We start from the raw sequence: 23,616 nt of genomic DNA, 5'->3' as shown, positions 1-23,616 counted from the left end.
CCCTCAGGCTGAGGACCAGGACCTCAGTGAGGCTGTGGGTTTTCCCTAGCAATACCTGAGACCAAGTCGTGTATAATGACACTTAAAACTGACTGAAAATTCTATCACCCTGGTCTGACTCAAGTTTTCCCTCGATGCCATACTGCTTCCAAGATACAACGATGTTTTTAAAGAGTATAGAAAAAGTTTAAATCATGTCATCACTATGGTTCAGAAAAGAAAGTCAGTGTTACTGGTTTACAGCTTACCTTGTTTGAAATTTAGAAAAGCAAACCAAATGTTTCCTGGATTGACCATCTACTTTGCTGTCTGGACTTGGACCCAAAGATGGTTCTATGTGTAAGAACATTATGTCACTTAAGTATGGTTTTCTAGGAGAATTGATATTTGAAGTTCTTACAAGGTGCTAATTTTTGTAATATTTAAATAAGGAAACGAAAACTTTTAATTACAGAAAAATATTTTTAATGTAGAAAAGATGAATATGTAATAGGTACAATGAAATAAACCATTCCTATATACAGTAAACTCACTATTATAAGAACTCGTAATCCTTCCCCCAGGTTCTTAGAATCTGGGGACAGTAGGTTATAGAAAGTAACCACTCCATGAAAACACAAATACCCAAAACCCAATAGGCAGCAATTGTGTAGATCATGAAGAAAAAATTGAGTGACTCAGAAGTAGTATTGTATACCGCACATTTTTTTTGGAAAATTCTGTTATCAGTAGGTGCTTTCTGAAAGTTTCCTCAGCCCAGTTTAGCATCTCTTAGCTACTCTCTGCCACTCAAATCTGTCTTCTGACCATCATCATACCGGGATGGTCATCTGCCTATAAATGCAGCTGCCTTAGAAGATGGCAACTAATAGTTTTCAATGAAGTCACCATGATTTAGAAAGTAAAACCACAAATTTCTTACGTGGTAAAACTTCCAATTACTATCATTGCACGTTCACCAGTTCATTTAAAAGTTTGGTTTAAAAATACATGAAATAAAGTTAAATTTAATATTCAGGAGAGGAAAAGGCACTTAATACTGCAATTTCCAGAACATAATTTGTCTGTCTTTCCCTCCTGTGATGATACTGCTACACTGTTCATTCATCCATATACACGTCACAGCACCTAAGAGAGAGAGGCATTATGGTTAGGGACTGAGTTGACCAGGAGTTCCCAAGATACACTAAGTACTACATTGCCTTGTCCTATCCTATAATAAAATCTTTAGAAATTAGAAATAACTGCCTGGTTCAAGGAACTTGTGACGAATTAAAAACCATTTAAATGTAAAGCTAAAACATCTGGGAATTATGGATACAGAACAGAATGCAAATATTCTGTATTGCTAACAAAAGTCAGGAAGCAGATGAGAAAGAAGGTAGGGAATTGGTGTAAATGTACTGATTTACATGCATTTCTACTAGAAGGAGTAAAAACGTTAAAGCTAGTAAGTTGGGGGGGAAAAGGCACAGACACATCACGTTATAAAATTAAGAAAACTGTACAAAACTGAGTGACAGAAGAGATGAAGGTGAGAAGTTATTGTTCACAGTGTGAAGTTAGCGGATACTTATAACTAGATACTAGAAGAATTAAAAGCCATAAATCCTCCAAATGATCAGGAGGAAACCATGTAAATTAAGCAAATAAGAGCAAATCTCTAAGAGATACTATTAAGTGGGGGAAAAAAATTACAGAACAATTATGTACACATGGAAACACCTCAACAATAAGAGGACACACATCCAGGACTCAAACTGGAAAACGTCCTCTGGAAGCAATGTGGGAGTAGGAAATAGTGCTGGGAAGACGACTTAGCTTTTTTCATTGTGATTCATTACTTTTGTATTGTTTTGTTTTGTCTTTTTTTTTTTTTTTTTTAGCTGTATTAAACTATTACGGCTTTTACTATAGTTTTTAAATTCTCTATATGGAAGTTAATGTAAAAACTTCCTTTTTGGAGTCAAATGTCTGTCAACAGAAATCTAAATCCCAAAGGACCCAAGAAATGCAGACCACTTGGCCAACCAGGATGCTGGAGGGGAATGTATACGGCTTGGAGGCACATGGGGTGTTTTCTGCCTGGAGACAGTATGTTCCCTGGTTCATTTTTCAGTTCTAATAGTTTTTTGGTGGAATCTTTAGTGTTCTCTACATATAGTGTGTCACCTGCAAATAATAAGTTTTACTTCTTCCTTTCCAATAAGGATGTCTTTATTTCTCTTTCTTGTCTGATTGCTGTGGCAAGGACTTCAGGTTTTGTGTTCAGTATTTTAGGAAGAAAGGTCAATTCAACTGAGTAACTAACTCTTTACCTTTATGGCCCTGTATTTTCTCACTGATTTTTCCTCCAAGAAGGTCCCAAACAAGCAGTTCACCAGACTGACTTCCAGATAAAACAGTATTTCCATCCCAGATAAAGCACCTACAAGAATGATTTAGAAATAATCATTTCATCATTCATCATGAGAAGGGCTCTATTACACTGGCCAGAGGCATGATCATGAACTTGTGTCTAAATGTCTTCACCACTAATAACCCCAAGAATATACCTCTGAGGCTCATCTGAAGTCATAGAGGAGATAAGCATTCCTGTCTGCACATCAATCACATTGAGACAGCCATCTTCTCCCGTGCTGAGGACGTGGCGACTGTCTGTAACATGAGGGGAAACACAGGTGCAGGTTACAGCAGAGTGTGTTTTAGATTCTTCTGGGATTTTATTTCTGAATCCAATGGCCTAATATTCATGTTCCTTGAGCTACTTGTTTTATTTAACCAATGACTATCCTTGAAATGCTTCCGTTTGGAGCATTTGAGATCTTGCTCCCCAGCATATGTCCTCAGTTTGGCTCAAATCAACTCTTACGGAAAAACAAACAAACAAATGCTTTTGTCTCTAAGACACTGACTGGGCTCCTGACCCTTTGGTGTGAGTTCATTTACATCTTTTAAATTAATTTCTCTTGGGATCTGAGGAATAAAGAATAATATCCAATACAGTTTTCTACTAGTACAACTGCCACAAGCCTACTGGATTCCGCCATGAAGCAGCTTTAGTGATAGGCCAAAGTGTTTTTATCAGCCAAGTGTTTTTCTTTTTACATTCTTATTATTTATTTCAAATAATTAATTCTAATCCCCCCATACAATCTGTATTAAATACTACCTGGGCTAAAAGCAGTATCACATATGATCCCCGAATGGCATGGGATCTGGTGCAGTGCCGTGGCTGTCGTGAGGTCCCAGATAGTCACCGTGCCTTCCCTGGTGCCTGAAACCAGCAGCGTGCTGGCAGCATTTAAACTGATTGTGTCTACCTAAGGAAGAAAACAAGCACTCCATTCAGGATTATGGTCTTAAGCTATGTTTCCCTAGGCTAGTTCAAATATGTGGGTGTAATGATACAGATTGAACTCTGGTACAGTGCACTGGTGTAGTTAATGCAGATGTAGCAACATCACCTACTGAATTATAATTTATTTAAAAACAAAATTTTTTTATATGCTAGTGATAAAATGAAGTATTGCTATTAGAAATGTAATGCTGTTTTAAAATAGCCTAAACTTGTCTAACTCCATGAATAGTAAGTTGCAGCAAGGTGCCAAACTGCCTGAAACACAGCTGATTTTTGACTACTTGAGGGATTTGGGAAAAGAGGGGGGAGAGTCTCAAGGTTATAGCTGCATATCCATCTTGAATTATACACTGAACAAATATTTCTCAATGTCAGTTCATTTGTTGACCATGCAAACTAGGCATCAATTCCCAACCTCAGAGAAAGGCAGTACTGTACTGGGAGCTACAGCCTAAGATGCAGCAGTGGGACCCAGTGGAAACAAGGGTGAAAGGTACCAGGTGCCGGCCCTGGGTCTGCCCCAGGCTGCACACACTTGGGCCATCCAAATATCAGGTCAGTGTCCTCAGCTGTGGCTGTGCATCATCCTAGACAGATGGTCCCTTCTACCTTCTGTGTCAGAAAACATGAAAGACAATGGGTCACATCTTGTTGCCCCAAATAGTCTGAGGATACCCAAAAATTCAGTGTCGTGCTCGGGGAAATAGCAAACTGAAGAAAAAAAAGACAAAGTAGACTTGGAAACCCAGAGTCAACTCAAAGAAAAGAACTAAGAGTTAGCCTATGATCTCCAATAAGCAAATAACACAAAGCAGAAGGTCATAAACACTTAAGTAAAACCAAGAATTCTCCCCCAGACCCCTGGACTTTGAAGATAAGATTTTGTGCACTTTTGTTGCCGGTACTCACACTGACATCATGTTCCAGCTCTGCCAGCATGTCAAACTGGTGTCTTTTGGTGCCTGTCATTTCTGCAGGAATACCAGACCACACCTAGAATGGAACATAATGCAGAAGATATTTGCAAACATGTAATATAAAAGCATTTCTAATACATTGAGGAAGAACTCTCTTGACTAACCAACACCCATTGAATGCCCACAAGCATACTGGATTCTGCCATGAAGCAGCTTTAGCGATAGGCCAAACTTCTTCTATCAGCCAAGTGAGCTGCCGAACGCTCTGGTTCCCGCTCCATAGCGCCCGTGGCTTTATTCCTGCCTTCCTGTACTTACCAAGAGTCGGCTGTCTGGACCTGTGTCTGTTTCCATCCCTTGCACTCCTGCAATTATGTGATTTAAGTATTGTGTGAACTAAGGAATATGAGTGTTGTATGTCTATTAATGTAAAGACTACCAAGAAATTACTAAAATTAGGTGTAGGCAAGAAACTTATAAGAACAGGGGAAGAATCTTGAAAAACTTTTGAAGGAATTCTAATGGTTTTAGGTTTTTGCTTTCTTTTTATGCAAATGCAGACTGGAAACAAAGATGATGAATTCTGGTGTGGCTTATATTGGTCCTACATCAATAGAATGCTGAATGAATGTGCATTTGTATGTTTTGTTTTTTTTTTTTACCAGGTTTTCTCTTCTTTATTTTTTTTATTTTGGTTTTTCAATTACAGTTGTCCCCTTTTCCCCTAATTTCTCTCCCCTACCCATCCCACCCCCTCTCCCGCAATCATATCCCTCCCCATTGTCCATGTCCATGAGTCTTTTATGCAGGTTCTTTGACTAAACCCTTCCCTTACTTATCCCCCTTCTCTTCCTCTCCCCTCCCCCCTATTGACTGCTATTCTGCTCTTTGTTCTATTTAGTTCCTTTGTTTGTGTTGTTCTTTAGTTTCCTGTATTAGGTGATATCATATGGTATTTTTCTTTCTTTGCCTGGCTTATTTCACTAAGCATAATTCTCTCTAGTTCCATCCATGTTGTTGCAAATGGCAGGAGTTCCTTCTTTCTTTCTGCTACATAGTATTCCATTGTGTAAATGTACCACAGTTTTTTGATCCACTCATCTACAGATGGGCACTTAGGTTGTTTCCAGCACTTAGCTATTATAAACAGTGCTGCAATGAACATAGGGGTGCATAAGTTCTTTTGAATTGGTGTTTCAAGATTCTTCGGGTATAATCCTAGTAGTGGAGTCGCTGCTTCAAAAGGCAGTTCCATTTTTAATCTTTTGAGGTAATTCCATACTGTTTTCCATAGTGGCTGCACCAGTCTGCATTCCCACCAACAGTGCAGTAGGGTTCCCGTTTCTCCACATCCTCGCCAGCACTTGCTGCTTGTTGATTTGTTGATGATGGCCATTCTCACTGGTGTAAAATGGTATCTCATTGTGGTTTTTATTTGCATCTCCCTGATGGCTAATGATGTTGAGCATATAAATGCATTTGTATGTTTTAACTTTCAATAAAATGCATTATCTTTTAATGATTCCCCACTTTAACTCAACATTTTCTGATTAACTGATCAATTGCTAGTTCCAATTGTGTTAAGTAAAAGGGGTTGCTACTGTACATTTCTCCATAACTTTGTTGTCTAATGAATACTAAATCAACCCCCCAGCTGAACACACAGTAGAAAAATCATGAAAACTTCCTATTATACTGAGAAGTGTACACATTAAAAAAGCAATAATAATTAATATCCTTATATATCATGTGCTTTGTGAAAAACAGTGATTGAACACGTTAAAAGGTAGTTAAACAGTTTATATTATTTTTATTATACAAACATTATAAGTTAGAAATTATATATAAACCTTCACTGTAGAATCCCACGATGCAGAATACAGCCTGTTGTCATGCCAACAGATCTTACTAACAGCATCATCATGTCCCATTAATGTGTCTTGGCATCTTCCAAATGCTATGGAATAAAAATAGCTAACATAAAAGATAATGAGAACTATTAAAACAGCATTCCGCTTAATTTTAAGATCTTAAATACATATTCAAGAAACATGTTGTTTGATTTTATATTTACTAAGGCCCATTAGAATTACAAATTACTTGTTCTAATGTTATCAACCCAAAATACTGAAAATTTTAATTTAAAACTAGAATTTCCAGGTCTGGCTCATCTTGTGTTTTCACCTCAATTTAAAATTTAGAGAAACACAGAGTTCAATTGGAGAAATTATTAGATTCAAATAATCATATTCAAATCCAACAGAAATATCCTCATCTAACATTTGTTCCTTTTTGAAAACAACACAGTGTCCTGACAGTGGAAGCTCCTGTCCTTTACTACTTTGCATCCGCAAAGGTAGCGACATGTGTGTGGAATTACAAAGAAGCACACATAGGTACATACACATTATTATCCCATGAAGAACTTATGACAGTGGCATCTCCTGGTAAAAGTAAACAAGATGATAAGGCCTGAAATACAAATGATTCAACATTAATAATTTACAATAATTAGTAAGTCCCTAACATGGTAAAACTATCTTATAAGATCCTTGCCCCTCACCCCAAATTAATGCTCAAATTCTGTTTATGTTACCCTTCTGATATTTACAAAGTTTTTTTCTATTGACTAATTCCAGATGCCTTGTTTCCTCTCAACTGTAGTAAAGGGCAAAATGTGCCAAGTGCATGAGGGTCTAGCCTGACCATGTTCAGGCACTCTGGAAGGCCTCACTCCCTTCCCTGGGCTGGAGGAACTGCTAGGAACACTGGAGGAAATCACGGGGGAGGAGTAGGCTGGGGATTATCCTCAAGAATGCAAGCACCCATCTCAGGATTACAGATTTATGTGGGTAAGGAAAACTTCCAAAACTCTTTAGGGAATTTCAGAATCTTTTGGGTGACTTACACTGACAATAAAATGTGCTTTTTCAGAATCATTGGTTTTCTAGTATTGGGTATCCTACCAACTCAGACATGCATAAGTTATTTAAGTAGCATATATACATTTAGTCTGACAGTTCCAAAAAGGAAAGATTTATTAAGGAGAATTCTACTGGGTAGCAGTTCAAGTTTTTTAGGCTACAAATGAAACCACATAATTATTATGAGAATGAGGCAACTTGAACAAATTCTAACTTTAATTTAGAAATAATCTAATTAAGGCATTCTGTCAATACCACATAGGAATAAACCCAATTGTTTTGGGAGAAACAAAATGCCATTATACGCGTGTGTATGTATCTTAACACTGACTTAAAATTAAAATGAACTCACCATATTTGAAAATGATATACTTCTTTGTAGCATTTTGGATTCTTTAGAAAACATCTTCAAGGTGGAATCTAATTTAATAATGAGAAGGCAATCACGTGAGAACAATTTCCTGACTCCTGGAGATAACAAGGAAGGCTGCCTTCCTGCTCTGAGGCTGCAGGCAGCACACTCCTGTATGCACTGGGTGGTAAGCAGGGCCAGATGGCCTAACCCCTCATCCAACATCAAAATTCTAGGATGTGTTAACTCCCTGACAAGGAAATCAGTTTAAAACCCAGTATAGACACAGCTGACATTTCAGCAAGAGTAAACACAGAGTTAAGTGTCACCAATGATACAAGCTAAAGAGGAGTAAAATAGCAAGTTGAATATTTAAAAAAAAACCCAAAACCGTGGCAATATCACAATTTTTAAAAATCAATAACCCAATTTCGGTGTGATACCTTGTACTAAATTAGCACTTATGGAAGAAAATCATTAACTTTCTAAAAAATAATAAAGTTGGGATTAAAATGTCCAAGCTTTTAATTCCCCTGCCTAACAGAAGTTTTAGAAATGTACCAAAAACTCTTTAAAACCAAGACTTGCAAATTACAATGCACTCCAAACATCCCATATTTGAAATATGTAACATTTCTAAACATACGACATGATAAATAAAAGGTCAGGGTGAGTTTTAAATAATTCTTTGGTATAGTAAAATTTAATATTTCAATTTAATTACTGCAACACCAATACACAGAAGTCTTGAGGCTTTATAAACATGAGTTTAAATAAAACATCTTTTCGAATTAGCTTGAAAACAAAAACAGAGAATGACCACAATGTCACCTGAACATCTCCCTCAGGGGTATAATTCACTCTGATATTCTTCCCAACCTTGCTTTTGATTCTAAAGAATGCCCTTTTTATTAGAAAATTCTGAGTATTCAGCACAAAGCCTGCTTAAGCTTATTAATTAGGACATCCTATAGAAAACCATATGCCAGCCTGGCATGAAACAATGCTTTTCTTGAAATCAAAGATTCCCTCCCTGTCCACAGGTGGCCATGTCACAGATGCTGGAAGAGCTAGTCTCACAGGTGATGGGCTCCCGTCCTGCCCACGTCCCTAAATGTACATGGCATATCTGAGGAAGAACTGCAACTTCAGGGTAATTATCAGAATACATACAAATCAGTATGAATTACTAAGAGTGAGAAGAAACAAACAGAAAAATATAAACGCTTGTCACTTAAGTAAAACAAAATCTCCCCTTTATTTGGCAAGTTCACAAAGAAGTAATATAATAATTAATAAGCCTCAGAGGTTTAAAGCTGTGATGCTCATGATTTCCAAGGTCATACAAGTACAACAAATGGGAGGATTCAACGAACCATGTCAGGCCAATCCAGCTAAGAACACAGGCTTTGCTTAAGGTAAAGCATTTTGTCTGTGTGCCAATGTTGGCAAACTCAACAGGTGGAAATCCTGGTAAAGCACGGATTGCTTTCTTCTCCCAGAGCATTGTGTCAGTGACCCCAGCGTGGCCCAGTGTATGTCCTGCATGGTCACTTCCTTTGGTCTACAATAGAATCATTTTCTATGCTTTGTGGAAAATTCTGTTTTATGAAATCTGAGACTGCATTTGAAAGAGAAAGGAATGACACGCTGCAAGATAATGAACCATGACTACAGAATCTGACCGTAGTAACTGACTTACCCCTGGAAGTGTTTAGTTGGATGGCGTTATTTCTTTTCTTTTCTTTTAGATTTTATTTATTTTTAGAGAGAGAGGAAGGCAGGGAGAAAGAGAGGGAGAGAAACATCAATGTGTGATTGCCTCTCACACAACCCCAACTTGGGACCTGGCCTGCAACCCAGGCACATGCCCTGACTGGGAATTGAACTGGCGACCCTTTGGTTCGCAAGCTGGCACTCAATCCACAGAGCCACACCAGCCAGTGCTGGATAGCATTATTTCTTAATGGATGAAAAATATAATTTCATATGATAAAGACTGAAGAACAAAAATACTCAAAACAATCAGCTACTAACTGCCAGAATCAGCTGTCTTAAAACCTAGGCAGGATAGCTAACATTACTCTTTTCATCTCTACACCTTCAACGGTACATGTCACCACGCTTTGAACATAACAGGCCAATACCTGCTTTAATTAATTACATACTGTGTGAACTGCCAGGAAAAGCAATGTTGCATATAGCAAGAAATGCTTTAGGCTTACTCCTTGTTAAAGATCAAAATAGTAAAGTTCTAATGTGTCATTCAAATATAATTATTACAAGTCATATCAACAAGTCATTGCAGGGTTTTTCATAATTTTGGTAATGCAAAAAAGCACATTAACAATGTAGGAATTAGATTTCAAGCTAAATGCTACATTAAACACCCAGAATACATATACTGAGTGACAAAAATGAAAATCTTCACAGCAAATCTGCATTCCCATGTGCTAACATGCATAGGCCCTGTGATGCCCCAGGTCTGTGTGACCCAGCGGCTCCAGCCCTCCTTCCCATCCTCTGCTCCAGCCAACCCATCGGAGATCAGACGCACCTCCAACGGTGGTGGGAAAGGCTCCTTTCAAGCAAGAAGATGGGAAACAAACTCTTCTGTCCTTCTCCTTAAATTTTGGGAAACCTTCTCAGCAACAGAAAGGCATTTTTCATAATTGTTTCTGGCAAAGTACTATAAAATTGTATGTAATATACCACAAAATAATTGCTCACAATGTATTTATTTTATGTGGGGAAAGCAAATGCACATACAGTTCTTGACTGAGGGTCAAGAAACGTGGACACTACGGCTCTAGGTAAGCCGTTTCCCAGGTGGGAAAACATACCTTGTGAGGTTGTAAAGACTGAGGATCCATTGCAAGAGACTGCTATTCCGGTAACCGCCCTGTTTAAAAACAAAGCTTTATGAATTACCATCAATCATGCACTAGGACACTGGTCTCTTTCTAGCTCTTGATTTAATTTTATCAACTTTCAGTAATTGTTTTTTTCACAGCCTGTCTGCCGGATCTGTCCCACAAGATACCTGCCATTACCAAACTGCCACTTAGCAACTTCTAATTTTGTGCTGGCAATCCCTGTGGCCAGGAAACATCCCCACTCTTGCTCCCCTAGCTGCCTCATTTGAAGTTTAATATGTTTCTGACAACTGGAAACTACTAATGCTTCTCCTTCAATTCCCCTTTATTTGACTATCACCCACATGACCAAAACTCTTCTTTACAATGACTTCACCTGCTTCATTACTGAACTGCATTGACTTAGCATCTGTGCAACGATGATACCACTGTCTGGGTCTAGCATGTCCCATTAAAGGTTCATCATGTCTTCACTGCCTTGGATTACAAGGCCCTTTTCTATATGCCATTTAGATAATTTGAGAGAAGAAAGGCCATTGTTGCAATGAATAAGGAGGAACTATGTATTCTTTTCTGGAGGCTGTGCTCTGATTTTAAACCACTGATTGAAAGTAGACTGGCACGTTCCATTTCACCCATGACCAACAGTGTACGCGACACTAAAATGTCAGACAGGATGTCTGTGGTTGTGGAGTTTTGTCTCTGGGCTGCATTTTCCCCCCTGTAACAGGATGTTCAGGTGACCAGTGCTTCTCTAGTCTTTCTACCAAAGTATAAAAAGATCCTCAATAGCAGAAGACAGAGACACTCACAACCACTCTAGGTCTAACAGCAAGCTCAATGTCTTGGAAGTACAGGTACTGTTTTTAAAATTCTAGAATGACTGACTATAGAAATGACAACATGGTAGGCTGACACTAATCTGTTTTGTGCCAAAAGTTCCTTTGCCACATTGGCCTCAGATGGCTGATTACTATGGACATTCTGGGGAGATAAAAAACAATCAAGACAGCATTGAAAGAGAACTTTCCCCTTGACTCAGCTTAAAACAATTTCACCCCAGGCCAAGACCCCAACTTCTACATCGACAGCACAGAGACAGTCTTACTCTTTGTGGATTTTATATTGCTCGTGTAACTGCAGTTTTGTGATGTTATTCCAAGCCAGCGTTTTGCTTTCCTCAGTCAGGTCTTCAAAAGACTCTTCACCTGGAGAGACTACATTAAATTATGGCTAAGTGAGTCAACTAAATTACTAACAAGCATCAGACAGCAAGCATTAGAGTCAACAATATTTTCCATTAAAATCAAACAACCAAGAAAACAAAATCTCCCACCAAAATATAATAGCTTTGAAATGTACTTGTTAGATAGCTCCATGTTAGTCAAGGAAAAATAAGGTGTATAATCTAAATAAAATGAAAATAATCTAGAGAATGATTAAAAGTATATTTAAATACTAGAACATTTTTATACTTTTATCAATGTTTGCCAAGTTTTCACGTGGCCCCTAAATTAAGAACTTCAGGAAATACAAGCCTGAATGACCATTTCCTTGTCAGCAATCTATGCCAATGTCTGATGGTTCCCTAAGAATGCTGCAGCTTTGTTTTGGGTTTGAGGGGGAGAAAGCAGAGATGAAAGCAATTACCCTTAGTGCTCCTGCACAGGACTAGCTAAATAATCCCTTCACTTCTGTGTTAAGAAAGGCTGGAACAATTATCCCTTAAAATAATCACAAGACAGTGGTATGGGCCTGGTGAGTAAGCAAAATGCACATTTAAGAGGCATCACAAGATAATCCTATGGTCTTTAAGACTTAACCTTGTGGGGTTATCTTTTAGAGAAGTACTCCCAGCCAACCCGGGTCAGGTGACACTGGTGAGCTCTTGCTCCACACCTGAAAGCCTGCTCAGCCATGTGTGCTTAAGGAGTCTCATTGTGCCTGGAACAGACAGCAGAACTGGAGATAATAAGAAATGAAGAAATAAAAAGATTTTGCTCCTGAAGTTCCATATAGTGTCAAACTCCTAAGGGCCTGCAGGTTGAGGCTGTCTTATGTGAAACATAAAACATAGATAACTAGATAAAGATGTGAGAAACACTCACAATAAAACACCGGGACACAGGACTTCAGCAGTAACCAAAGCAATTGTTTATTCACAGATCTGCAGCTCTGGGAGCAACCAAAAAGCCAATTCAAAGGGGCGTGCCGAAAAGACACAGCTGGTTGTTTTTATCTTAACATGAGTAAACCTCCCCTCTCCCCTTCTCCTTCTCCGTTTTTCCATGCTGAATATTCCAGAGTTACAATCTAACGTGATTAGCTAGATTAACTGAGGGTGATCTGGTTATAGGTCTGTCTCCAGCTCTCCTTTGAAGTTTTCTTAACTTGTTTGCTGGGCTATCTGGCTACATTTTCCCATTTCCCTGTGTTTGGTGATGAATATCTCCCCCTTTGATCTCAGATATACTTTGTCCTCAGAAGCATTTGTGCTGAGCTGTGGACTAGCCCCATCCTGATTTATAAATAAGCTAATACTGTTAACTCTGGCTCACAGACCCTTATTACACTTGTCCTTTGCTGCTGTTTATTTTTCATTGATTTGGGAGTCACTTGTTTCCTTGCCCCTTACAATGGTGCGGAACATTCCACCCTTTCCAAATACTAGAGGTGAATACAGCATCAAGTTCATTTTAGCACCTAATATATGCCTGACACAAAACAGATAATTAGTAAATGTCTGTGATATGGTTGAATAAGAAAATACTATCAAGGACTTCCGGCCAAGATGGAGGCTTGACAGACATGCTGAGTCTCCCTCCACAACTAAGAAGGAATACAACTACCTCAAAACTAGAAACAACCAGAAGTTTCAGAAAATCAAAGTGCATGGAAGTCCAGCCAACAAAGACATAAAGAAGAAGTACTCATCCAGACAGGAAGGAGGGGCGGATCCGGGGCAGAGAGGATGCAGTGTGGTGGTGGCAGCAGCGGCGGCAGCGGCAGGCCGGCAGAAAGCGCAGTCACATATTTTAAAGTTAGGAGGGACACCTGGGGAGCATTCCCAGCTCCTCTCCGGACCCTGCAGCCCACGGTCCCAGCACCAGGGAAAATCAAGCCTCATTGCTTCTGACTGTGCAGACCAGTGGGGGTTGGGGTGGAGGCAGAAACTGCCAGTCTCAGCAGAGTCCGCTTGTTTAAAGGGCCCCCACGGTCCTAGAATGTCCGCAGACCTACTCACTCCGGGAACGATGGCCCGGGCAGCAGTTAGGGGTGCGCCAGTCCAGTGCAGAAGTGGGAGAGGTGCCTGGAAAGGGGGCAACTACTGGGCAGGGCATTGTTCCCTCTCAGACCCCTCCCCCACATACAGTGTCACAACGTGGTGAAACAGGTCGCACTGTACTGACGAATCCCTAAGGCTCCGCCCCTTACAACGTAACAGGAGCCACAGCTCTACCTGGGATGTGAAGGCAAACAAACACAGGAGCCTGTCAGAATGAGGAGACAGAGAAGTATGGTGCAAAAGGGGGAACGGATCAAAGTTCCAGTGGGAGAACTAAGTGACGAGGAGATAGCCAACCTCACAGATGAGGAGATACACAACCTAACAGATGAGGAGATAGACAACCTAACACATGAAGAATTCAAAACACTGGTGATAAAGATGCTCACAGGCTTGACAGACATGCTTGAGTATGGCAAACATATAAGAGAAGAAGTGAAGGCTATGCTAAGTGAAATGAGAAAAAATCCACACAAAACCAATGGTGAAGAGAAGGAAACCGGGGTTCAAATCAATGATTTGGAACATAAGGTAGAAAAAAAACAGTCAACCAGTGCAGAATGAGGAAGCAAGAATTGGAAAAAATGAGAAAAGATTCCCAAATTTTGTGAAGGAGATGGACATCCAGGTCCAGGAAGCACAGAGGGTCCCCGAGCAAGCTGGATCCAGAGGGGACTACACCAGGACCCATCATGACTGAGATGCCAAAGGTGAAAGATAAAGATAAGAGTCCTGGGGGCAGCAAGAGAGAGGTGGAGAGTTGCCTGCAGCGGGGTGTCTATAGGACTATCAGCCGATTTCTCAGAGGACACTCTGGAGGCAGGAAGGGACTGGCAAGCAGTATTCAACGTGATAAAAAGCAACCTACAACCAAGATTACTCTATCCAACAAAGCTATCATTTGGAATGGAAGGGCAGCTGAAGTACTTCCCAGACAAGGTGAAGCTAAAGGAGTTCATCATCACCAAGCCATTATTATATGAAATGTCAAAGGGACTTACTTAAGAAAAAGAAGATCAAAACTATGAACACTAAAATGACAATAAACTCACAACTATCAACAACTGAATCTAAAAACTAAAAACAAAATCCAACTAAGCAAACCAGAACAGGAACAGAATCATAGGTATGGGGATCATTTGGAGGGTTATCAGCTGGGAGTGGGGATGGGGGAGAAATAGGGGAATGGTGCAGGGACTAAGAAGCATAAATGGTTGGTACAAAATAGACAGGGGGATGTTAAGAATAATACAGGAAAGGGTGAAACGAAAGAACTTACATGCACGACCCATGGACATGATCTAAGGGGGGTGGGACTGCTGGAGGGAAGAGGGGTACTGGGCAGAAGGGAGCAAAGGGGAAAAGAATTGGAACAACATAATCAATAAAATATACTTAAAAAAGAAAATACCATCAAGTAAAAACAACAGAGCAACTTGAATTCAAGATCTGTAGGCTGGGGATGGAAGAGGAGAATTAGAGATGGAGGAAGTAATTCTGAGGAAAGAGTAGGGCAGAGGGTGACTAATAAAGGAGCCACAGCCAGGATGTGCCAATAAAAAAGGAATAGCTAAGAATCAAACAGCAGCTTGGAAAAGCACAGAAAAGAAACAGAACTGATGGGGGCCTCAATTGTTGGAAAATTTTAGTGTCAGGTAACAGCTTAGCAATCAATGTATGTAAAAAACTATCGTTTCAGGAACTGGAGGTATGACCCACCTTGATTCCTGGAAACCATAAGCAGTCCCACCTTTGTGTCTCAGGAGGACTGCAAGCAATCAAGACAGTATCTGAGACATTGTACTCCAGGGTGAGGCAACCATCACCCAGGACACAAAGACCACTGCCCAGGGCACAGATGAAAGAATGCTGCAGCTTTTATCTGATTAACCTTTTCCCTGAATTCCAAACCCCTTAACTACATCAGCAACTAAGGAATGTCAGGAACTAAACATCAATCTAGAGGCAGCCAGAATGAAACATGGCTAACCCTCCACCGAGATAACAAACAGAGCCTATGCAGCTCCCTTATCAGGAGCTTTCCCAGAGCCTCTGGTGCCATGGCTGTCGCAGTTTTCGAGCTTAAAAGGTGCATCTCAGCAGAGGCCAGGTGGGACTCCTGTGGGCCCTTGGGGGGGTCCAGGAGTCCCCATCATCCCCCTACCCTTACAGGCCCACGAGGTGGTCTGGGAGTAGATTCCCTCTCACCCAGTGTCCGCCTGCTCAATGGACTGCTTATACCTTACATCCGGTCTCCAGACTCTCCTTCCAGCAACTGTGCCTGACAACCTACACTTTTCTTCTCCTTATAAAAAGGGGCCATTTACAATGGAGTTTAAGACAGTCTGTTAGGGTACAAACCCGCTGTCTTCTCAGATCGCCAACCACCTGAACAAAGCGCCCTGAAGATTCAATCCTGTCTAAGCTTGTTGGGTCTGGTCAATGACAGGCGGCACGAACACTGGCTTCTCCGGTTTCAGAATCATAACAACAAAAATACTGCCAGGTTTCAAATGAGCAGGGAATAAAAGTAACTTGATTTCCTTTAAGGTTAATAGTTAAAAATAAACACATAACAACAAAACCTTTTTTTTCCCAGGAGAACTGCAACAAGATGGTAAAATAATCGCCTCTAAGCAGCACAACAGTTTGTTTCATCTCCTTCAGAATCGTCATAACATCTTAATCACAGACAAACAGGAGGGGCTCACACCTTATCTCTTTGCAAACTTACCTGGAGAATCTGCTACAGAAGCGCTGTAGCTGGAGGTTTGGGACGAACTTCTAAACTTGGGAGTGATCCTTCGAGGATGTGGTGTCACAAAGAGCTGTTTTGGTGTCTGCCCAAATTCCAAGATTTGGGTCAGCATGGCCACTTCCTCATCAGGATCGTCAATGCTTTAGGACAGAACACAAACAATGCAGTGAGCCCCCAGGTTCAAGTTTCTCCGAAGCCCACATTTCAAATACTATAGCTAAACAGGAGAGAGGTTAACCTCCAAATACTAACAGCAGGATTGTCTACATCTTTTTACAGGTTTTTTGAAAACTTTCTGAGGCTCAGTAAACTCACATGAATAATAAAAACAAGATATAATTAGTTGTAAATGTTCCATACCTTAACATTACTAAATAAGTGCATTAATCATTTAAAGAGGTACTTTGTAACTCAAGTAGAAGCTCCATATAGACATAAGTACCTGTTCAAGTCTACACCTCCTTCATAGGTCAGGGGATGAAACACTGAAAAGAGAGACATAAAACACCATGAAAGATGTACTGTTGAGTTACAATACACCCCCTGCTCAGCACTGAAAAGCCCGATAACAACTTTAAACTTTTATTCAAAGAAATTGATTTTCACTTTGCAAAACGGACTAATTTCCAGTTTCAGGAAATATCAATTTGAATTATGATCTTTTGCTTAGTAGAAATTTCATTGACAGGTCAATGACCTGTTGTCTCAATGTTCTTCCCGGTCAGCATTATGTTCCCACGAGGGGATGCACAGCCGCTCTGACTGCTCTCTGCTCAGGCGAGTGAAAAAGCAAGCCTGAACCTCCAGCTCCCCGTCCTTGTCACCTGAGACACCTGGAGGCAGGTAAAAACTGAAACTGATGAGGAGGGGCATTACTGCTGGTTTCTTTCAGCTGAATGAAAAAGAAACTCCGGGGCCCTTCATAGCAATTGAGGTTGCTGACCTATCATGTTCTGATTTAATTTGTTTTTAATCTTCACCCAAGGACATGCCCACTGACTTTAGAGAGAGGAAGGGAGGGAGAGACAGAGGGGGAGAGAAACATCTATGGGAGAGAGAAACGTTGACTGGTTGCCTCTCGTATGTGCTCTGGACAGGGACTGAACCCACAACCCAGTTATGTGTCCTGATTGGGAATCAAACCTGCAACCTTTCAGTTTACGGGACAATGTTCCAACCAACTGAGCCACACTGGCCAGGGCTGTTGTGATTGAATTTTAATTGAAATTATTTAATGGGATAGAGAGAGCACATGCTAAAATGAGAAGACTTTAGAAAAAGACCTATTGGGATCATTGTGAAATAGATGTTCTTAAGGCAAAAGTACTTCCTATGTTACTCAGTATCTCATCCCGGGTCACTGAGCCAGCAGGCATTGTTTGCTGATATAAGATGCTTTTGCTGAAGAAATAACCTTGACTGCTCTGCTCTCAGTTTTTTGTTTTTGTTTTTTCTGTTAAATGCTAAATGAACTTCCAGTGACTATTACATACCATTATACGCCTCAACAGCCTCACTTCCCTTTTGCTTGTAGCCAAATATTAGGTCAATCCACTCATGGAGGTGCTCTGACACATAATTGCTTTCCAGTGCATCCTTGCTTTTCTGGAGAAAGTCCTGGGGACCTATTAGATTAGATTTGATCAAAACATGATAGCATCCATCTTATCTCCTCTCATTTCCTTCATCTATCCGAAAGTAGATAAAGCTTCTAGGAGAGGCAAGAGGCACATATTTCCTAATGAAGTTTTGCCCCCATCACATAAGGTATAAATTTTGTGGAGCAAGAATCATTTTCACCACATTTAGGTCTCTCAGATATATGTCAATATTTTTACAGCATAGACCCAGAATATTTTTGATTTGGAATAGGACTGATATTGCCTCATTTAGGTAGAGAATTATGCTGTTATTTTTAAAAATCTATGCAACTAAATAATTACTACTAAAATTGCACCATCAGGAAAAGAATGTCTACAATGCAACACCTCCGAGGTGGTACTCACTCTGTGCCCAAGGTGGAAGTTCCACATCATCCACCATCTGCCCTCCTTGCCTTTTCCCCAAATCCAGTTTCAGACTATTTACTAAGAAGCTGACATCATCACCATAAAATTCTGGAATCAACTGAAAGTTCCAGGAGGGGAAAAAAAAAGAAGAGCAACAAACACTTTTTAAAGCAGTTAGAAACCACCAGCCCTGTGAATCATTTGCTTTTTAAACCGCTTACCTCTTTAAAATCTGTGGCACCATCCAAACAGTTTTTCCAAGTTTCTGCAATACTAAATATATAAAAATTATTAAACTGATTTTAATTCTAGGGTATAGACACAGCGACCACAGTGTTTCCTCTGCACCTAGAGGACTGTTTTACATTTTAACTATGTTAATTCATTTCCCTCGTTTACTCAAATTCTCAACATCCATCTGCATATCTAGGCACACATGGGAGTGAACATGGAGGCAAAACACTGCCCCAGGTGGATGGTTTCTAAGTCCATGCCACGAACATCCATACACATATTACCTCATTGTTGAACCAATGGAGGCAGGTGTTTACACACTAAAAAATTAGCACAACTATTTTAATAGCTCATCTCAGAAAGGAATTACAAATAAACATGTGTAGAGCTTTAAAAGAGATTGGAAAGACAGAGACCAAAGATTAACAATGAATATTATCTCAGCATGGTCAGACGCCAAGTGAACTTTATTTTCTTCTTTATATTTTCTGATATTTTTCTGGTAAAGAAATATTACTTTTATAATTTAAAAAGTTATATATTTACACACGCATATGGAATTGTATTCAATTCAAAGCAGAACTATTTAGAATAATGAAATGCTGGAAACAGTCTAAATGTCCAACAATAGAGAAATGGTTAAAATATATTCTGTCATACATTATGATGTGATACAATAATTTAAAAAATGACACTTTAGAAAAACATCTAATAATACATAAAAACTTCAAGATCTAATATGAGGCTACAAAAGGCAGGACAGAAAACTGTATTTAAAATATGTTCTCACATTTACACACACACACACACACACACCCCCCCACACACCCCTAGAAAAAGCCTGAAAGGAATAGATAACAATTAGTAATTTTTTTGTATATCTTTACATTTTTGCTCACATATAGTTTTTGAAATAAACATACTGTGTATATTTAATTAGGAAGTTTTAAAAATGGTAGGTGAGGCATTTATATCAAACCTGTTGAACATTCTATCTGCATTATCAAATCTTCCATTCTGTAGGCACAGCATATACTCTGGAGCTAGAGGGGAAAAATCAGAGTTTATGAGCTACAGATTCACTGATGAATCCAGGTGAAATAACACTGACTTGGGTAATGATAAAGAACCTTACCAATCCTAACAAGATAAAACAGAACATAACCCGGGGAAGAGTAGTGACTGCCGTACATGAATTTCGGTTCTGGCATCTCCTGATAGCGTGTCTATAATATGTAGGAAAAAAATACTAGTAAGTGTTGGCTATGAAAATAACAACTGACTCAAGTAGTAAAAAAGCTTAAAACAAATCATGACATGCATCCAATATAACCCTTAATTTCTTTCTTAAATAAGAAATGGAAAGATAAAAAGAGGGGGCTGGAATCTGTGAATAAACACACTGTTTCTGTGATAAGTATTTTGGTTTTCTTGGCACAGTGGTAACAGTGTTGGGGCTGGATTGAATAGAAGGGATTTTTAGTCTCTTGTGCGATTTACCAGAGAGCACCTTCATGAGAATAAGTTAGTAGATCATGATCAGGTCAGCTTCCTACTTCTGAATTGTAGGCAAAAAATGCAAATGGTGAGCAGCTAAATTCATAGGGAAAGGCAACAGGCAGAGAGGGAGAGGAATAAGGGAAAAAAAAACGTAATCACCCTGGACATATTTCCCCTAAGTCTTGACTAAATGAGTTTCAGTTACTATAAAAACATAGGCATCGCTTAGGAATTTCCTTATAGACCAAGACTCCTTAAATCCACGCACCAATAGTCTCTCCAGTCGCTCCTTATTTAGGGCTCCAACTGGCTTACTAAGATCCCGGAAGGTTCCTGGATTTGACAAATCTATATAAATAAACACATTTTAAAAACTAATTAATTAATTAGAATAAATGAAGCAAGTGAGCTTATACTTAATAACATTACCTCTCAGAATGGATCCACATGCACACATTTATTTATTTCCAAAAAATAAAGTTTTTTAAAAACTGAGACAGATCCATTACAATTACAGTATTTCTGATAGTCATTTACATAGCTGTAGACGTGAGAACTTTTGAGTTTTCATTTAGCAACAGCCATTCAAGAATAATTTGAAAACACCATGAATATCGATTTCTTTTTAAAAAGGCCTACTGACAAAAACTATATTCCAAGTAAAACAAAACAAAACAAAAAAACCAACACATTTTTCATCTATGATTTACTTTTTAAGTTTGAATTACAGTGAATATATTATTCTGTAATAATAGTATAATTTGAGAACTGGGGACCTGAATATTATCAGAGAAATAAATGATCATATTCCTAGAAAATCTGCATCTCTTTCAAGTACAAGTTTCAATAAGTGCACTGTTAAAAGTAATTTATTGTTCACAATATCGGCGGCGGCGGCAGCCGTCCGTCTCGAGAGACGATGGTGTAGCTTCTTAAGAGTCTATCTGCACGGCCGAGAATGGCTGTGCAGTCCGACTCGGGAGTGACATGGTATCTGTCTCCTCCCGTGTTGAATCGACATCTTGCGATGACGCTGAAGCTACAGAGCCTGGGCAGGGTGATATGGAGGGCCAGCTGTTGCCCATGCAGCAGACCCCCCCTCTCTTCGCAGCTGAAGGATCCAAGGGAAAGACGGAGTCAATACAGCTTGGGTTCAGGTGCGCCGCAGGAGTTGCCGGTGTTGACTACAACGTCGAACCGCCTTAGGGACTCCGGCTCCAGATTTTCTGTTGGGGTTTACTCCCTTAGCCTTTCCCCTGAAGAGGTATGCCGCAAGGCAGCGGAGGTTTTTTGGAGTCAGAGTTTTCCTTCTCTGATGTACCCTGACTGGAAGATCGAACCAGCGACACTTAGCTCGCAGGCCGACGCTCAATCCACTGAGCTAAACCAGCCAGGGCATTGTTCACAATATATAATTTAAAAATATTACAAAATAAAATTACAATAAAACCACTATTTTTGTTAAAATAATTTGAGAGCTACTTATACCACAAAATTAAAATGGCTACCTCATAGTAATATAATTATTGATAATTTCTATCTCCTTATTTACTTTTTAAAATATTTCAGAACATTCTAAATGTCCTATAATGAATATTTACTAGTTTGGTAATCACATTTTTAATGTAAATTTAAAAATAGGATAATCTGAGACAACATTCAAAGTGGAAAACTACAGGATTAAGAAACAATGGAGAAAACATATAAAACACATATAACTTATATAACACTTATCCAGTATCTTGGAAATAAAAATTGACAATCTTTTTACTAATCAAGTCAAAATGGGTTCTAATCTGTTCAAAGATGACATCATAATTCTACAACAGAATTTTTTCTGTCCTTTAAAAACTTAGCTTTGTATCATTTACCCAATTCTGAACTGCAATAATCGCTGATTATCCACGGAAATACGGGGTACTGGGACAGGTCGTTGCAGCTGCGGTCGGCGAGGTTGTTGAGGTGCAGCAGGTACTGGTAGTTGGAAAGGTGCCCGCGCTGCCATTGCAGCATGTAGCTCTCAGCTGTGCGCTCCGCCACGTGGTGCTCTGAGGAGGACAGGGCCCACCGGTCACTACTCAACTTGGCAAATGTTGGCTAAGTTTTATGTGGCATGTAAACACTGGACACTTTAAATGTAGTCCCTTCAATGCATTTTTGAAAAATGCATTTTAAGAAAAACAAAAGTGGGGTAGAGTTTGTTTTCACTAAATAGCTCTTCCATTAAGAATGAATATCTCAAAGATCCAGAAGGGAAAGTTATTAAATATATGATATAAAACATATCACATATATGACATATATAATATGAAACATAAAAGTATGGAGCAAATACACAAATATTCATAACAATATATAGCATTTACTATATTACATATAGGTGATAGTATATAACAAAGAATCTTTCCAAATATGCTTAAGTTTTAAAGCCTTTAAGAAGCCATGACTATTTGTAAAACACTCTTTCAGTTTTCTTTCAGATCTGGAAGAGGTGCACTACTGCTAATTTTTCAATAGCTATATTAGTTCTTCATGTGAGGAACAAAAACATTGTTGATGGAGAAAAAAGGTATTTGACAGGAAGACATGATTTTGCAAACTATGGTAGAACCAAAAAGATCACCCCCAGAAATACCTAAGGAAACTAGAACCACAGATTATGTGGCGCCAATGATAACTGTCCTTTCAGAGTATAAAATGAGACAACTGTTGTATTTTGTTCAAAATTTTCTGTTTTATAACATTTTATTGGCTGCATCAAGCAACTTATCTAACTCATTAATGATTCAACATTTATTCTTATTTACTTTTACCAAGTTTCTTCTCTAATCAGATACTAGGAAAGGGCTTTAAAAATTGAAAAAGTTTTTCTCCTCATTTTTAATTCTCAAACACCTCAGAGAAAGTCTGAACAATATTAGAAATAAACACAGAGAAAATTAACAGCTTTATAGAAGACAGACTTTTTAGGTCATAGCAAGTTTCTGACTTGAGATTTTAGGACTCACCATGACAGTTGAGTTTTTTGTTGTAATCTTGTTAGAGTTAGAAAAATAAAATGAAAAAAATTAAACCAGGGGGCAGGAGATAACAGTAAACTTGTACCAAATCTATACTTACTTATGCATTAAGTTAAACTGAATAGTTTAATGTGAGAAGAAAAAAACAAACTCTAAACCTACTGTAAAATAAGATATATTCCTTATTGAAAATAAACTGTTCTTACTTGAGGAAAAATTTCATTCCTAAGGGAGTATTTCACAATATAGTTCATAAATGGCTTCACTATACACCAGAACAGCAAATGAAATTAAGATAGTATTAATATAATCTCAAAATTTATTTTTAAAAATTATTCTGTTCTAGTCATCTGGTAAATCTGTAAACAAGAATTAAATA

At 39.0% G+C, this 23,616-nt stretch overlaps 1 protein-coding gene across 1 annotated transcript in view; it reads right to left on the bottom strand.

Moving 5' to 3' along the window:
• Positions 1-442: 442 nt before the first annotated feature.
• Positions 443-23,616, bottom strand: part of NSMAF (neutral sphingomyelinase activation associated factor) — a 68,420-nt gene continuing 45,246 nt past the window's right edge. Inside the window, exons 13-31 of the mRNA XM_090283659.1 lie at positions 22,089-22,265; positions 20,486-20,565; positions 19,853-19,943; positions 19,697-19,760; positions 18,705-18,756; positions 18,481-18,601; positions 17,968-18,099; positions 16,917-16,959; positions 16,451-16,614; positions 11,539-11,647; positions 10,398-10,456; positions 7,555-7,622; positions 6,683-6,750; positions 6,129-6,252; positions 4,271-4,354; positions 3,173-3,323; positions 2,556-2,658; positions 2,319-2,428; positions 443-1,128 (exon numbers count right to left, since the gene is read on the bottom strand). Coding sequence (XP_090139785.1) covers positions 1,034-1,128; positions 2,319-2,428; positions 2,556-2,658; positions 3,173-3,323; positions 4,271-4,354; positions 6,129-6,252; positions 6,683-6,750; positions 7,555-7,622; positions 10,398-10,456; positions 11,539-11,647; positions 16,451-16,614; positions 16,917-16,959; positions 17,968-18,099; positions 18,481-18,601; positions 18,705-18,756; positions 19,697-19,760; positions 19,853-19,943; positions 20,486-20,565; positions 22,089-22,265 — 1,895 coding nt within the window. The 3' untranslated portion in view covers positions 443-1,033. The remainder of the gene's footprint in view (positions 1,129-2,318; positions 2,429-2,555; positions 2,659-3,172; positions 3,324-4,270; positions 4,355-6,128; positions 6,253-6,682; positions 6,751-7,554; positions 7,623-10,397; positions 10,457-11,538; positions 11,648-16,450; positions 16,615-16,916; positions 16,960-17,967; positions 18,100-18,480; positions 18,602-18,704; positions 18,757-19,696; positions 19,761-19,852; positions 19,944-20,485; positions 20,566-22,088; positions 22,266-23,616) is intronic.

This window comes from Furipterus horrens, unplaced genomic scaffold (assembly GCF_987537825.1).
Source record: "Furipterus horrens unplaced genomic scaffold, mFurHor1.1.pri manual_scaffold_7, whole genome shotgun sequence".
In the NCBI taxonomy this organism is placed as follows: domain Eukaryota; kingdom Metazoa; phylum Chordata; class Mammalia; order Chiroptera; family Furipteridae; genus Furipterus; species Furipterus horrens.
This window is presented reverse-complemented; position numbering and strand designations above follow the sequence as displayed.